Source organism: Somniosus microcephalus, chromosome 12 (assembly GCF_052327205.1).
Source record: "Somniosus microcephalus isolate GS21.2 chromosome 12, FLI_Smic_1.0, whole genome shotgun sequence".
NCBI classification, from domain to species: Eukaryota; Metazoa; Chordata; class Chondrichthyes; order Squaliformes; family Somniosidae; genus Somniosus; species Somniosus microcephalus.
The window spans coordinates 226,957,506-226,975,159 of record NC_140998.1 but is presented as its reverse complement, the minus strand read 5'-3'; the positions used below and the strand labels follow the sequence as shown (position 1 = coordinate 226,975,159).

Here is a 17,654-nt window from a genome sequence, read left to right as displayed (position 1 = left end):
GCTCCATCTCCCAGTCATGCTGCAGGCCAAGGGGGATGACAACTAGAGCACCCATGACTGGGAGCAAGTGGTCTGACCAGAACCCTTGAATTCAGAAGCACGACCTTCCCCACTTGCAGCACCACTCCCTCTCACCTCACTAACTTTAAATAACTAGAGACAGCTGTAAACAGTTCCACAAACTTACATAGAGCCAGTAGAAATCAAAAAGCAAGTTACCTGAAAGTTCTTGATGATTCCTTTAAAATAGCGCTGGTGGGGGGGGTCCTTTCGGCTGCTGAACGCATGAACGCTGATTGACATCACGATCTGCCTACTTACCATACTTCCAGCACACGCTCCTAACGGCTACCCTAACACCCTCACCAAGATGGCGTCTGGCGCCGCCTGAAGTGTGCACACGCTGCTCGGACACCATTTTGGGGCCGATTCAGCACCCACAGCCCTCAAACATCAGGCGCACACATTTTTCACACCTGATCTTCACCCACCCTTTCCCACAACAGAATTAGCTTCACACCACACAGTCATCACCTAAAAACATCTGCACACACGTTTGAAAATCTCAACAGCATTTTAAAATGCAGCATTCTTAGTGAGGAACAGTAATGTTTACGGGTTACTTCCCAACAATATGACAAAGTTGCACTTTATTGAAGGAATTGTTTAAAAAGGTAGCCATCTGTCACATACATCCATTAATTTAAGAATATAAGGTGACGGACATGGAATTCCTGATGCATGCCCAGAGTGCACGTTGGGAAATTGCTGATTCCTAGTCTGTGATTTTTCGATCATTAATTTTAATAGACGGAATATCTCGGGTCTGGAGTGTGCAATTTCATGATTTGAGCTCTGGGCATGTGCAGGGAGTGCAGAAATGGAAAATCTACCTATAATTTTCCAGCCACGAATTTTCCTGAATCCAGCTCTGCAGGTTTGAGATGAGACTTACGCCAGCCACCATGACCCCGCTATGATCCCAGTCCAGTTTCCTGGACTGTACACTTACGCTCATTTGATTTCTTTTGTAATTTTCAGCATCATGACATGAAAACAAACTTAGATTAGAATGTAAGGCATAAATACCTTGTACTCCTCCATTATTTTTCTAGTTTCATCCAAGAAGTTTGTGAAGTCAGGCATCTTGAGGAATCCAAATGCAATACCATACAGCTTTAACTGTAAAGACATACAAGCAATCACATGGTTGTATTTTAACTCATAATTGCAAGTTTTATCTTTCGTGTATGTCTGTAACATCACATCTTTGAAAGGAATCACTGCTAAAATAAGGTTTCAGAAGTGTCAAATAATCACTTATCGGTTAGTTACCAATCAGCTGCAAATAACGCAAAACAAAACAGACTCGTAAAAAATACCTAGTTTAAAAAAAATAGTTTTTAAATTGATTATTTAATGCCTGCAGAAGTATTTCTCCACATAGGTCTGCCCTAATGTTTGGAGGCTGGTGCATGAATTAAAATGTTTACCTAGATCTTTGGTGCTGGGAATTTCTCGGTATCATGGCCAAACTTTGTGTGTATATGAGAGATGTACAATATGTAGAGTGCTCTAAGACTAACTATTTCACATGAAAAATAATGGGCAAAAATTCCACTGTGTCAATCTGGTGCGCACTGGGAGTGCATATTGCAATACTGCATACTCCCAGCCTGCACTCTATGTCACTTGGCAATTAGAAAAGCTAAAAATAATGACTGTAAGGTGTGAGTGGTGGGAAAACACTTCAAAAATGGAAAAGACTTTACATTTTTCAGCATTGTATATAGTTTCAGCTATAAAATATCAGACACCTTGTCAGACATCAGTCTGTACCTCCAGCTAAACAGTGGGGTGTTAAGCCACTGACTTTGATCACAAACTCACTTTCGCGGGCATTTTTTTTTTTTTACAGAGGCCAGTGTCGGGAGGAGCAGAGAGCGGCGGTACAGTGAGTACTTAAACTCACTTTCGCGGGCTTTTTTACAGAGGCCGGTGTCGGGAGGAGCAGAGAGCGGCGGTACATTGAGTATTTAAACTCACTTTTGCGGGCTTTTTTTTTTTTACAGAGGCCAGTGTTGGGAGGAGCAGAGAGCAGCGGTACAGTGAGTACTTAAACTCACTTTCGCGGGCTTTGTTACAGAGGCCAGTGTCGGGAGGAGCAGAGAGCAGCGTTAAAGTGAGTACTTAAACTCAGTTTCGCGAGCTTTTTTACAGAGGCTTACCAATCTCTCAGACCGGCGGCGGCGTTCCGGAGCCACGTCACGATTCAAAAAGTGATGCGGGCAAGAGGAAGCAGCTGATTGGGCGAGTACGGCCAGGTGAGTATTTATATTACTCTATAGTTTGACAGTTAAGATTAATAGTTTATAAAATTTAGAAGGTCTTAATTTTTGTGGTTATAGTTTCTAAGGTCTCTGTTGTGTATCGGGGAGTGCTAGTAACCAAAGGCACTTGAGTATATCATTTAATTGTAGTGTAATTAGTGGTATTGATTTGATTTAATTTAAATTAATTAAAGGGTAAGTCATGGCAGGACAGTTCGGCCCCGTGGCATGCTCCTCCTGCGCTATGTGGGAAATCAGGGACACTTCCTGTGTCCCTGACGACCATGTGTGCGGGAAGTGTATCCAGCTGCAGCTACTGACAGACCGCATTGCGGTGCTGGAGCTGCGAATGGATACATACTGGAGCATTCGCGATGCTGAGGACATTGTGGATAGCACGTTTAGGGAGTTGGTCACACCGCAGGTAAAGGCTGCACAGGCAGGAAGGGAATGGGTGACCACCAGGCAGAGTAGTAGGCGCAGGCAGGTAGTGCAGGGGTCCCCTGTGGCCACACCCCTCCCAAACAGATATACCACTTTGGATATTGTTGAGGGAGATGGCTTATCGGGGGAAGGCAGCAGCAGCCAACTTCCTGGCACCATGGGTGGTTCTGCTGCACAGGACAGGAGTAAAAAGAGTGGGAGAGCTATAGTGATAGGGGATTCTATTGTAAGGGGAATAGATAGGCGTTTCTGCGGCCGCAAACGAGACTCCAGGATGGTATGTTGCCTCCCTGGTGCAAGGGTCAAGGATGTCTCGGGGCGGCTGCAGGGCATTCTGGAGGGGGAGGGTGAACAACCAGTTGTCGTGGTGCATATGGGTACCAACGATATAGGTAAAAAAACGGGATGACGTCCTAAAAGCTGAATATAGGGAGTTAGGAGGTAAATTAAAAAATGGGACCTCAAAGGTAGTAATCTCAGGATTGCTACCAGTGCCACGTGCTAGTCAGAGTAGAAATAGAAGGATATTTCAGATGAATACGTGACTAGAGAAATGGTGCAAGGGGGAGGGATTCAAATTCCTGGGACATTGGAACCGGTTCTCAGGGAGGTGGGACCAGTAAAAACTGGATGGTTTGCACCTGGGCGGGACTGGGACCGATGTCCTAGGGGGAGTGTTTGCTAGTGCTGTTGGGCAGGGTTTAAACTAAAATGACAGGAGGTTGGGAACCTGTGCAGGGAGACAGAGGAAATGGAAGCAAGGATAGAAACAAAAGACAGGAAGGAGAAAAGCAAAAGTGGAAGGCACAGAATTCAAGGGTGTAAAAGAAACAGGGCTACAGTAAATAATAATTCTAAAAGGACTAAGAGTGTTAAAAAAACAAGCCTGAAGGCTTTGTGTCTTAATGCGAGGAGCATCCAAAATAAGGTGGATGAATTAGCTGCGCAAATAGATGTAAACGGATATGATGTAATTGGAATTACGGAGACATGGCTCCAGGGTGACCAAGGCTGGGAATTCAACATCCAGAGGTATTCAATATTCAGGAAGGACAGGCAAAAAGGAAAAGGAGCTGGGGTAGCATTGCTAGTTAAAGAGGGGATTAACACAATAGTAAGGAAGGATATTAGCTCTGATGATGTGGAATCTGTATGGGTAGAACTGAGAAATACCAAGGGGCAGAAAACGTTAGTGGGAGTTGTATACAGACCCCCAAACAGTAATGCTGAGGTTGGGGATGGCATTAAACGGGAAATTAGAGACACGTGCAATAAGGGCAGAGCAGTTATCATGATTGACTTTAATCTACATATAGATTGGGCTAACCAAATTAGTAACAATACTGTGGAGGAAGAATTCCTGGAGTGTATACAGGATGGTTTCCTGGACCAATATGTCGAGGAACCAACTAGACATCAGGCCATCTTCGACTGGGTATTTTGTAATGAGAAAGGATTAATTAGCAATCTTGTTGTGCGAGGCCCCTTGGGGAGGAGCGATCATAATATGATAGAATTCTTCATTAAAATGGAGAGTGAAGTAGTTGACTCGGAGACTAGGGTCCTGAATTTAAAGAAAGGAAACTACGATGGTATGAGGCGCGAGTTGGCTAGGATGGATTGGGGAATCTTACTTAAAGGGTTGACGGTGGATAGGCAATGACAAACATTTAAAGATCACATGGATGAACTACAGAATTTGTTCATCCCTGTTTGGCATAAAAATAAAAAAAAGGTGACTCAACTGTGGCTAACTAGGGAAATAAGGGATAGCATAAGATCCAAAAGAGGACATATAAATTGGCCAGAAAAGCAGCAAACCTGAGGATTGGGAGCAGATTAGGACTCAGCAAAGGAGGACAAAGTGATTAATTAAGAGGGGGGAAACAGAATATGAGAGTAAGCTTGCAGGGAACATAAAAACTGACTGTAAAAGCTTCTATAGATATGTGAAGAGAAAAAGATTGGTGAAGTCAAGCGTAGGTCCCTTGCAGTCAGAATCAGGGGAATTTATAATGGGGGACAAAGAAAGGGCAGACCAATTAAATACATACTTCGGTTCTGTCTTCACAAAGGAGGACACAAATAACCTTCCAGAGATGTCGGGGAACATAGGGTCTAATGAGAGGGAGGAATTGAATGAAATCAGTTTTTGTAGGGAAATGGTGTTAGGGAAATTGACGGCATTGAAGGCCGATAAATCCCCACGGCCTGATAATCTACATCCTAGGGTACTTAAGGAAGTGGCCCTAGAAATAGTGGATGCATTGCTGGTCATCTTCCAAAATTCTATGGACTCTGGAATAGTTCCCATGGATTGGAGGGTAGCTAATGTAACCCCACTATTTAAAAAAGGTGGTAGAGAGAAAACGGGGAATTATAGACCGGTAAGCCTGACATCGGTAGTGGGGAAAATGCTAGAGCCCATAATATAGATGTAATAGCAGAGCACTTGGAAAACAGTGACAGGATCGGACAAAGTCAACATGGATTTACAAAAGATCAATCATGCTTGACTAATCTACTGGAATTTTTTGAGGATGTAACTGGTAGAATAGATAAGGGAGAACCAGTGGATGTGGTGAATTTGGACTTTCAGAAGGTTTTCGATAAGGTCCCACATAAGAGATTGGCGTGCAAAGTTAAAGCACATGGGATAGGGGGTAAGGTACTGGTTGGCAGACAGGAAGCAAAGAGTTGGAATAAACGGGTCTTTTTCCGAGTGGCAGGCAGCGACTAGTGGGGTACCGCAGGGATCGGTGCTAGGACCCCAGCCATTCACAATATATATGAATGATCTAGACGAGGGAACTAGATGTAATATCTCCAAGTTTGCAGACGACACAAAGCTGGGCGGGCGTGTGTGCTGTGAGGAGAATGTGAGAAACTCCAGTATGATTTGGACAGGTTGGGTGATTGGGCAGATGCATGGCAGATGCAGTATAATGTGGATAAATGCGAGGTTATCCACTTTGGTGGCAAAAACAGGAAGACAGATTATTATCTGAATGGCAATAGATTGGGAAAAGGGGAAGTGCAACGAGACTTGGGTGTCATTGTGCACCAATCGCTGAAGGTAAGCATGCAGGTGTAGCAGGCAGTTAAGGAGGCAAATGTTGGCCTTCATAGCGAGAGGATTCGAGTACAGGAGCAAGGATGTCTTGCTGCAGTTGTACAGGGCCTTGGTGAGACCACATCTTGAGTATTGTGTGCAGTTTTGGTCGCCTTATCTGAGGAAGGATGTTCTTGCCATGGAGGGAGTGCAGCGAAGATTCACCAGACTGATACCTGGGATGGCAGGAATGACATATGAAGAGAGATTGGGTCGATTAGGCTTATATTCGCTAGAGTTTAGAAGAATGAGAGGGGATCTAATTGAAACTTATAAAATTCTAAAAGGACTAGACAGATTAGATGCAGGAACAATGTTCCCGATGGCAGGGGAGTCCAGAACCAGGGGTCACAGTCTAAGGATAAGGGGTAAGCCATTTAGGACTGAGATGAGGAGGAATTTCTTCACCCAGAGAGTGGTGAACCTGTGAAATTCTCTACCACAGAAGGCAGTTGAGGCCAATTCATTAAATATATTCAAGAAGGAGTTAGATATATTTCTTAAGGCTAAAGGGATCAAGGGATATGGGGAGAAGGCAGGGACAGGGACAGGGTACTAAACTTGGATGATCAGCCATGATCTCATTAAATGCCATAACAGGCTTGAGGGGCCGAATGGCCTACTCCTGCTCCTATCTTCTATGTTTCTATGTAAACTCCCCTTTCCAGCCACTGTCTCAGGTTCAACCAGATTGTTCATAAACTCAGGGTCCTGTTTGACCCCGAGCTGAGCTTTGAACCTCATATCCTTTCCATCATCAAGACCATCTCAATAATATCGGCCACCTCTTCCCCAACCTCAGCCCATCTTCCATTGAAAGCCTCATACAAGCTTTCATCACTTCCAGACTTGAATACTCCAAAGCTTTCCTGGCTTACCTCCAATCTTCTACCCTCCATAAATCTCTGCTGCTCGTATCCTATCCCGCACCGAGTCCTGCTCACCTATCTCCCATATACTTATTGACCTGCACTGCCTGCCAGTCCCCCAACACCTTATATGTAAAATGACTGACATTAATCACTCCATGGCCTCGCACCTCCCTGAAACCTCCTCTAGCTACGCTACTTCCGCCAAACTCTTCATTCCTCTGACTTCAGCCTCTTGTGCAACCAACCCTTCCAGCCTTTGCCCTGCCATTTTAACTTCTGCTGTGTAGGTCAGACTGTCTGGAATTCTCCAACTCCTCTACCTCTCCACCTCCCTATTCCCTTTAAGGCCCTCGTAAAACTTTCGGATAGCGGGGGGGGGGGGGGGTCGGTTCCGATCACGCGGGGGTCGGTTCCGATCGCGTGGGGGTCGGTTCCGATCACCGGGGGGGGGGGGGGGGGTGGGTCCAATCACGGGGGTGGGGGAGGGGGCGGTTTCCGATCGCGGGGGGGGGGGTCGGTTCCGATCGCGGGGGGGTCGGTTCTGATCGCGCGGGGGTCGGTTCCGATCGCGCGGAGGTTGGTTCCGATCGCGGGGGGGGGTCGATTCCGATCGCGGGGGAGGGACTCTAAAGACACTTACCTCGTGGATAGTTTCAGATTTTTTGAATTTTAACCTCTGACCCGACCCTAATCCATCCATTTTGGGGAGTTGACATTCAGCTGATTGACTGTTACATACCTCGTAAGCAGGATGTCTGCCATTAAAATATGGGTTGAATATACCCATGCTGTTGATGAGCGATTTTTTGCTGTTCCATTGCTCCATGGCTTTTTCTGCTGCTTCTTCCAGTAACGGTTTAACCTACAACATTGATAGATTATCAGGCACATTGTTGAAGTAAATATTACTTCCTGCAAACCACATTTTTAACCTACATCTTCTTCCATACCTACCGTGTTTGAAATAAGCCCAACTCTTGCTTTCCTCAGTTTTTTATCCGTGTTCATCAAGACTTTTTCATGGGCTTCACTGGCAGAGGATAAAAGTAATCCCATTGACCTGAAGTACAATTAAAATGTTGATAAGATTTATACATATCGAGTTGGTCTTGAAATTGAGAATAAAGGACGTGTCTGCAGTGGACGGAGTGGCAGAGATTCCGGAGGGCACTTAGGTCAGGATCAAGGGACCTCCGATGTTCGGGGCTAAGCTGATGATACAAAGCTGGGTGGGAATGTAAGTTGTGAGGAGGATGCAAGGAGGCTTCAAGGGGATATAGACAGGCTAAGTGGGCAAGAACATGGCAAATGGAATAAATGTGGAGAAATGTGAAGTTATCCACTTTGGTAGGAAAAATAGAAAAGCAAAGTATTTTTTAAATGGTGCGAGATTGGGAAATGTTGGTGTTCAGAGGGACCTGGGTGTCCTTGTACACGAATTACTGAAAGTTAACATGCAGGTACAGCAAGCAATTAGGAAAGCAAATGGTACGTTGGCCTTTATTACAAGAGGATTTGCGTATAAGAGTAAAGATGTCTTACTGCAATTATATAGGGCCCTGGTGAGACGACACCTTGGGTTTTGTGTACAGTTTTCTGGTCTCCTTACCTAAGGAATGATATACTTGTCATAGAGGGAGTGCAACGAAGGTTCACCAGACTGATTCCTGGGATGGGGGATTGTCCTATGAGGAGAGATTGAGTAGACTAGGCCTATATTCTCTAGAGTTTAGAAGAATGAGAGGTGATCTCATTGAAACATACAAAATTCTTACAGGGTTTGACAGGGTAGATGCAGGGAGGATGTTTCCCCTGGTTGGGGAATCTAGAACCAGAGGTCACAGTCTCAGAATAAGAGGTCGGCCACTTAGGACTGAGTTGAGGAGAAATTTCTTCACTCAGAGGGTGGTGAATCTTTGGAATTCTCTGCCCCAGAGGGCTGTGGAGGCTCAGTCATTGAGTATATTCAAGACAGAGATCGACAGATTTTTGAATATTAAGGGTATGGGGATAGTGCAGGAAAGTGGAGATTTTTTTTTAATTTGTTCGTGGGATGTGGGTGCTGCTGGCAAGGCCAGCATTTAATGCCCATCCCTAATTGCCCTTGAGAAGGTGGGGTTGAGCCGCCTTCTTGAACCGCTGCAGTCCGTGTGGTGAAGTACTCCCACAGTGCTGTTGGGGAGAGAGGTCCAGGATTTTGACCCAGCGACGATGAAGGATCAGCGATACACTTCCAAGTCAGGATCGTGTGGTAGAAGATCAGCCATGATCTTATTGAATGGCGGAGCAGGCTCAAAGAGCAAATGGCCTACTCCTGTTCCTATTTCTTATTATAAGGTAGAAATAAAGAAGCAAAATTATTTCCTAAAGGTGGACCAAGTGGTAAGTTTCCACTTTTGCGCTCCTAGTGCAAAGCAGCACATACGGAGCGCGCACACTGGAACACTGGAGCAGATGATCATGTGCCCATTACACAGCAGGCCAGATTTTCAGTCCATGAATTTACATGGAAAATTTACCCTTAAAGGATGAATCAAGCCACATGGGCTGAAAGACACTTTTGCACCTACATTCCAATGTTCTTTGGCAGAAACCGAGAGAAAGAGAAACAAAAGGAAAAAAGAATTGGTTCTTTGTGCATTTACCTCAATTTGCCGATATTCCTCTAGCTGAATGAAAATTTAGAATATGGTATCTCTTTCAATGGGTACTTACTCTTTGTTACGCTGAAGTTTTTGCCATTTTTCTACAGCACTTGTTTCCTCGCCACAAAACTGCAAATAATGTTCCGCTCTCTCTTCCAGTTGGCAAAGCAGCTTTTTAACCTAGATGATATGAAATTCAAATTCCGCATTTAGTTGAATTTTATAAATTTCTTAATGCACACTGTATTTTTTTAACAGAGCTATAAGTAAACAAAGCTGCATTCATCCAGGGGGAAAATCTCTCAACAGTACAGATTGAGGCAGACTGATTTATGTTTTCAAGCAATGGTTAGCAACATCCCACAGGCAAGATTTGGAATCAGTTCCTTCAAAGTTCTTCAGACAGATGTAATCCTTAAGTAAGAGAAATTCTTGTAGCTGCAATTTAACGTCCACTATCTACTAATAATTCGATTTTTGTCTTTCTGATCAATATTATCACAGAATTTAATCAGCTATCACTGGATTTACAGCCTGCAGGACTGTCACCCTGTGGGTTGGCTATGAAACAATGGCCCTGATTTTACCTCCCCCCACCTACCAAAAAACAGACGGAGGGCTTGGGTGGGCGGGGGACGGGGGGTGGCAGTTAAAATAAAGGCAGCGATTTACACCTGTGATCCCGTGGCCTTCCCGCCTGGTCCTGATATTAACCTGCTCTTTTTAGCAGGTGAGCAGGACAGCCGGTGGAAGGCAGCAGGGTCCTGCTTTAAATATGCAGATCAGGTCCCAATGATGTCGAGGGAGCAGTGAAGCCTTCCCCACCAGACAAATTGTGCAGGCTGCTGAATTGTGGGTAGCAGCGTCCCCTAAACATACGTTATGTTTCCTTGTGGGTTCGTAGAAGCAGCAGTGCTCCTCTTGGCCCCACAAGGAAGCCTAGGATCTCCCTTGCCCGGGGCATCTTCCCATCCCCTGATTCGTGGCTCGTGCAGATCATTCCCGCCCTCCCATTTAAATCTGGGCCAATGAAGCAATTGGCTTCCATTACTGTGGTATTTCCTCTTTCGTAGTTGTTAACTGTGTCATCATGGTGATTCACTTTCCAACAAGAGGTTATGCTGACTTGGACCTAGCATTGGTGTCTAGCATGCAGCCTTTTACTTCATAGGAAACCTAGCACAATGAACCAGATTTTGCAGGGCCATCGAAAACCTGGAACTTGCGATCTGTCAAGGTTCCCCCTGACAGATCATTCGCAAGCGCCCCAAAAACACTTTCACTGCAGCAGAGTTGGACTATTTGCCCAAATACTGCCCAGCAAATGCCCACGAAACTCTTACACCTGATAAAAGAAGGTGTAAGGATTAAAATAAATGTTAAATTAAACATTTTAAAATGAATCAAACATGCAAAAACATTTAAAATTAGTTTATGTACATTTTGGTCCGGATAAAAATGTTAAAAATTATTCCTCAAAAAATTACATTTTTATTTTAAATGCTTAATTAAAGGATGTTTTAATTACTTTTAAACATGGGAACATTATTTTTATTTCAGTTGTGTTAATTATTTATTTATTTGGGGATTTTGCATAAGCTTCTGAGGAATTCTCTTTCTAATTGGTTGACCTGGCCCACATGATCCCACGAACACTTACAAACCGCCTGCGTCCCTGGGATCCATGGGCCTTTACGCAGGTGTACGCCTGCAGGCCCAGGACCCAAAGACTCTGAAGCCCCGGAGCCAGCAGGTAGGTTCATATTATTTTTCGGGTCGGAGGTGTACTCCGGAGGTATTAAGGGCATTAAGGGATATGGAACCAAGGCAGAGAGATAGAGTTAAGATACAGATCAGCCATGATCTAATTGAATGGTGGAACAGGCTTGAGGGGCTGCATGGTTGTTCTGGACTTGTTAGATGTAGGTAGCGCCCCTAGTGGTAGTTATTGTATATTTGTAGTTATTTGACCTTCTTCCTGTCTGCATAGGAAGTAGTATTCGAGGAAGTGTTTTCTCAGTTGCGAACAAGGTTCAAGTGTGGCAGCTGGTTTTCTATCCTCCTCCATCCTTCTTTATGCGCTAGGCAAGACGCAATGTCTGTGAGTATCCTTGTTTGGTAACATAATAACAACCTTGTCGGTATAGTATTTTGACAATACTTTGTCAATAAGAAGTTTATTAGCTGCTCGCTACTGAGGGTTAGCTTCACTGCTATTTACTTATACAGTTACCTACTTATAAGAACATAAGAACATAAGAAATAGGAGCAGGAGTAGGCCAATCGGCCCCTCGAGCCTGCTCCGCCATTCAATAAGATCATGGCTGATCTGATCCTAACTGCCAATCTGCTATCACAGAACCATCTCCTGAATCTAACAGAATTAGACACACGAAATAGCAGCAGGATCAGGCTACAAGGCCCCTGGGCCCGCTCCGCTACCCACAGGGCCATGTCCGATCCGAACCTGGACTCATGTCCAAATTCCTGCCCGCTCCCCGTAACCCTTAATTCCTTTTACTTCTAGGAAACTGTCTATTTCTGTTTTAAATTTATGTAATGATGTAGCTTCTACAGCTTTTTGGGGCAGCATATTCCATGGACCTACCACCCTCTGAGTGAAGTAGTTCCTCCTCTTCTCAGTTTTGAAAGAGCAGCCCCTTATTCTAAGACTATGCCCCCTAGTTCTAGTTTCACCCATCATCGGGAACATCCTCCCCGCATCCACCCGATCCAACCCCTTCACAATCTTATATGTTTCAATAAGATCGCCTCTCATTCTTCTGAACTCCAATGAGTAGAGTCCCAATCTACTCAACCTCTCCTCATATGTCCATCCCTCATCCCTGGGATTAACCGAGTGAACCTTCTTTGTACTGACTCGAGAGCAAGTATGTCTTTTCTTAAGTATGGACACCAAAACTGTATGCAGTATTCCAGGTGCGGTCTCACCAATACCTTGTACAACTGAAGCAATACCTCCCTATTTTTATATTCTATCCCCCTAGCAATGAAAGCCAACATTCCATTGGCCTTCTTAATCACTTGCTGCACCTGCATACTAACCTTTTGAGTTTCGTGCACCAGGACCCCCAGATCCCTTTGTACTTCAGTACTTTCCAGTTTCTTGCCATTAAGATAATAACTTGCTCTACGATTTTTCCTGCCAAAGTGCATAACCTCACACTTTCCAGTATTGTATTCCATCTGCCAAAGCTCTGCCCACTTACTTAGCCTGTCTATGTCCCCTTGCAGGTTTTTTATGTCCTCCTCACTCATTACTTTCCCTCCCATCTTAGTATCATCTGCAAACTTTGATATGTTACACTCGGTCCCCTCCTCCAAATCGTTAATATAGATTGTAAAGAGTTGGGGACCCAGCACTGACCCCTGCGGAACACCACTAGTTACTGATTGCCAGTCTGAGAATGAACCATTTATCCCAACTCTCTGCCTTCTGTTAGATAGCCAATCCTCTATCCATGCCGGAATATTACCCCCAATCCCGTGATTTTTTATCTTAAGCAATAATCTTTTGTGTGGCACCTTGTCAAATGCCTTTTGGAAGTCTAAATACACTACGTCCACTGGTTCCCCTTTATCCACCCTATATGTTGCTTCCTCAAAGAACTCCAGCAATTTTGTCAAACATGACTTCCCCTTCATAAAACCATGCTGACTTTGTCCTATTAAATTATGATTATCCAAATGTCCTGTTACTGTCTCCTTAATAATGGACTCCAAAATTTTACCTACCACAGATGTTAGGCTAACCGGTCTATAGTTTCCAGCCTTCTGTTTACTGCCCTTTTTAAATAAGGGTGTTACATTAGCAGTTTTCCAGTCTGCCGGGACCTTTGCTGAGTCCAGGGAGTTTTGGAAAGTTATTACCAATGCATCCACAATCCCTACCGCCACTTCCCTCAAGACCCTAGGATGTAAGCCATCAGGTCCAGGTGATTTATCCACCTTGAGTCCCATTATTTTACCGAGTACCACTTCCTTAGTGATTTTGATCGTGTTTAGCTCCTCCCCCACTAAAGCCCCCTGTTTGTCCAGTGTTGGGATATTCTTAGTGTCCTCTACTGTAAAGACTGATACAAAATATTCATTCAGTGTTTTTGCCATCTCCATATTTCCCACCATTAATTTCCCGGTCTCATCCTCTAAGGGACCAACATTAACTTTAGCCACCCTTTTTCCTTTTATATAACTATAAAAACTCTTACTATCTGTTTTTATATTTTTTGCTAATTTACTTTCATAATCTATCTTCCCTTTCTTAATCAATCTTTTTGTTATTTTTTGCTGTCTTTTAAAGTTTTCCCAATCCTCTATCCTCCCACTAGATTTGGCTACCTTATATGCCCTTGTTTTTAGTCGAATACTATCCTTAATTTCTTTACTTAGCCACGGATGGCTGTCTTTTCTTTTACACCCTTTTCTTCTCAGTGGAATATTTTTTTTTTGCAAGTTCTAAAATAACTCCTTAAATGTACACCACTGATCATGTATCGTCTTACCCTTTAATCTATTTTCCCAATCCACTCTATTCAATTCCGCTCTCATACCTTCATAGTCTCCTTTATTCAAGCTTAGCACGCTTGTTTGAGATCCAACCTTCTCACCCTCTAATTGAATATGGAATTCAACCATGTTATGGTCACTCATTCCAAGGGGATCCTTTACTAGGACATTTTTAATTAATCCTGTCTCGTTACACAGGACGAGATCTAAGGTTGCTTGCCCCCTGGTCGGTTCAGTTACATACTGCTCAAGAAACCCATCCCTAATACACTCAATGAACTCATCCTCAAGGCAGCCCTGCCCAATTTGATTTGTCCAATTAATATGATAGTTAAAATCCCCCATAATTATAGATGTTCCCTTATTACAAGCTCAGACTCCAGCTCATCAACACGGAGCTGGAGTTCCTGTAGCAGCAGACACTTGTCACAGACGTAATCACCGTGAGCCTCAATGGGGTTCACCGGCTCCCACATCTCGCAACAGTAACACATCACCTGCTCCATTCTATGTAATTATTTAAATTTTTTATCGTTAGTTATGGACACCCTCTGCCCGATTTTAGATGCTAGTACCCCCTTTAATTAATTGGATTTAAATTAAATCAATCCCTCTAGTTACACCAGTTAAATGGTTTACCAACAGTCATTCTGCACCAGAAAGGCCTTATTAACTGCAACCCACAGAGTTAAAGTTTGAAAAGAGCACCTAACACCCCACTTACCCTAACTCACACTTCCCCAAACTCACAGCACTCTTTGATGACTCACACTCAGTGCTTGCTCGCACTAGGATCTGTGTTAAGCAGTCTATTCTGTTTACATAAACATGTTTTTGCATCTTATGTAACATCTAATGTATAGTACTTACCTCTGTGTTCAAAACATACTTTGTCTTTGTTTACAGTTTCACACTTTTATTCAAGTAAAGCTTCAAAACAGCATCCGGCTTCTCGAGGAGCTATTTGAATGAGTATTTAGCTGACTGGATAGCTGGATAGGAGTTACATCTAGTGAGACCAGTACAGTGAAAAGGCAGCAATACGGCTAGCTGTGAAGAGAGGAGACCCTCCACGTGGAGCAGCAAGGACTCAAGAGTTAAGTGGCAGTCATCTAGGTGCAGAGTAAGCCATCACGACATAGCCAGCTTAAGTCTTCACCTTGTACACCACACTTACCTCACATCATCATGGCAGAAGGTAATACCGAAAATGCTACTCAGCAAGTAGAAGACTTCAAACAGTTAGATGAAACTGGAGAATGTGACAATCTGTCTATAAGCTCTTGTTACTACAAATCATCAGCCGGTTCTAGGTCATCAGCCGGTTCACGGTCATCAGCTGGTTCTAGGGCTAGTATGGCCATCGCCAGAGCATGGGCCAAAGCAGAAGCAGCCCAAGCCAGAGCAGCTTATGCCAAGAAAGAAATGGAAATAAAAGTTGAACGGGCCCGTCTCCAAGCCACATTAGACGCCCTGCAGGAAGAAAAAGAGAAAGATGCTGCATTAGCTGAGGCACAAATATTGGAGGCGGTTTTAATGGAAGCTGATCCTGAGTCAGCAAACAAAGTTCCAATTCCCATTCCGCGTCAGAGTCAACTACAGCGCACCACAGACTATGTGAGCGACCAAGCTGACACACAGTTTATGAGAGAGAGAGATGAAGACCCACACATCTCTACAGACTCAACCACACCATATAACATGCCCCATGTCACCAACCAAGTTCAAATTGGACTGCGTGCCCCAAGTCACAGGATCCTCCCCCATGAAACAGAGGACAATGAGCAGAGGAATGGAGCGCTGAAGAGAGAAACTCAGCAGCAGACCCCCTCTCATTTCCTCAAGACCCCCATCAGAGCCCCTACTCAAGGCGACCACGGTATAGGCCCCACAACCTACGACCTTGTCAAATATCTTGCACGCAGCCAGCTGGTGACGACAGGGTTAACCACGTTTGATGATAAACCAGAGAATTATTGGGCCTGGAAGTCCTCCTTCCACGGCACCATATCGGGCCTAGACCTGTCGGCAGGAGAAGAGCTCGAACTCCTTACCAAATGGCTCGGCCCGGAGTCCGCCGAACAGGCGCGCAGGATAATGGCAGTCAATGTGAGGCATCCGCCAGCTGGGTTGATGATGGCTTGGGTGAGGCTGGAAGAAAGCTACGGCTTGCCTGAAGCCATTGAAAGGGCTCTCTTTGCCAGGTTGGAGAACTTTCCGAAGTTGACAAATAAGGAACCCCAGAAACTTCCAGACCTTGGAGATCTGCTGTTGTAACTCGAAGCTGCAAAGCAGGATGGCTACCTACCTGGCCTATCATAATTAGACACTTTCAGAGGGGTAAGCCCCATCATTGAGAAGCTTCCATTCAATCTGCAGGAGAAGTGGACTTCATTCGGGTCAAGGTTCAAGCTAGAGCACAACGTTACCTTCCCTCCATTCTCTGTGTTTGCCAACTTCATCCGTAGAGATGCCAAAACCAGGACAGACCCCAGCTTCAACTTCTTCTCCTCCCACACAGCACTTGCCAGAAGAGGCAAGTTCGACAGACATGGAAAGACACCAATATCTGTCCACAAAACGCAAGTGTCTTCAACCGAGAACACAGGGGATCAGAAGAAATCCAAGGATATGAGCAAACAATGCCCCGTCCACAACAAGCCCCATCCATTAAATAAATGTAGAGGCTTCAGAGAGAAGTCCCTGGAAGACCGCAAACAGTACCTCAAAGAGAACTCCATATGTTTCAAGTGCTGCTCCTCCACGAACCATCTCGCTAAGAACTGCAAGGTAGATGCAAAATGCACAGAATGTGAAAGTGATCGGCACATTTCAGCACTCCACCCAGGCCCAGCTCCTTGGAAGTCAGAGTCGTCTCCTCCTGCCTCAGAGCACAGTGGGGAGGGAGAGGGAGCCGCCTATCCGGAGATTACATCCAAGCGCACCGAGGTGTGTGGAGAAGGAGTGAGCGCAAGAGCATGCTCCAAGATATGCCTCGTTAATGTGTACCCTGTAGGACGTCGCCAGGAATCTGAAAAGATGTATGCCATACTAGATGAACAAAGTAACTGTTCTCTAGCAAGATCCGAGTTCTTCGACATCTTCAAGGTCAAAGGAAGTCCGTCGCCTTACACGCTGAAGACGTGTGCTGGACTTTCAGAGACAGCCGGCAGGAGTGCCTGTGGTTATGTTGTTGAGTCAGCTGATGGGAAGATTAGTCTCCCCCCTTCCTACACTCATCGAATGTAATCAAGTCCCCGACAACCGTTCTGAGATTCCCACTCCGAATGCAGCTCATCACCACAATCATCTGAGACGCATTGCAGACGAGATCCCACCTCTTGATCCAGACGCAGACATACTGCTGTTATTGGGCAGGGACATCCTGAGGGTACATAAGGTAAGGAAACAGATCAACGGTCCACATGATGCCCCTTTTGCTCAAAGGCTAGACCTCGGCTGGGTCGTTGTTGGAGACATGTGCCTCAGGGGTGCTCACAAGCCATCTCAGGTGAGCACACTCAAGACTTCCATCTTGGAGAATGGTCGTCCAAGCTACCTTACCCCATACAGTAGTCAGATCTGAGTGAGAGAAGTTCAGTCATATGGCCCAGCCTCAGAACCCCCCAGCACTGATCTCCACAGACAGCACACAGATGATGCTCACTGGAGAGAACCTGGGTCAGTCAGTCTTCTATCGCACCGCCAGTGACCACAAACTTGC

General features: G+C 44.9%; 1 protein-coding gene across 1 annotated transcript in view; it reads right to left on the bottom strand.

The window, feature by feature from the left end:
• LOC147110223 (uncharacterized) overlaps positions 1 to 17,654 on the bottom strand; it is a 149,242-nt gene that overhangs the window by 117,099 nt on the left and 14,489 nt on the right. Inside the window, exons 3-6 of the mRNA XM_086002499.1 lie at positions 9,474 to 9,583; positions 7,713 to 7,818; positions 7,498 to 7,620; positions 1,090 to 1,182 (exon numbers count right to left, since the gene is read on the bottom strand). Of these exons, the coding sequence (XP_085858625.1) occupies positions 1,090 to 1,182; positions 7,498 to 7,620; positions 7,713 to 7,818; positions 9,474 to 9,583 (432 nt within the window). The remainder of the gene's footprint in view (positions 1 to 1,089; positions 1,183 to 7,497; positions 7,621 to 7,712; positions 7,819 to 9,473; positions 9,584 to 17,654) is intronic.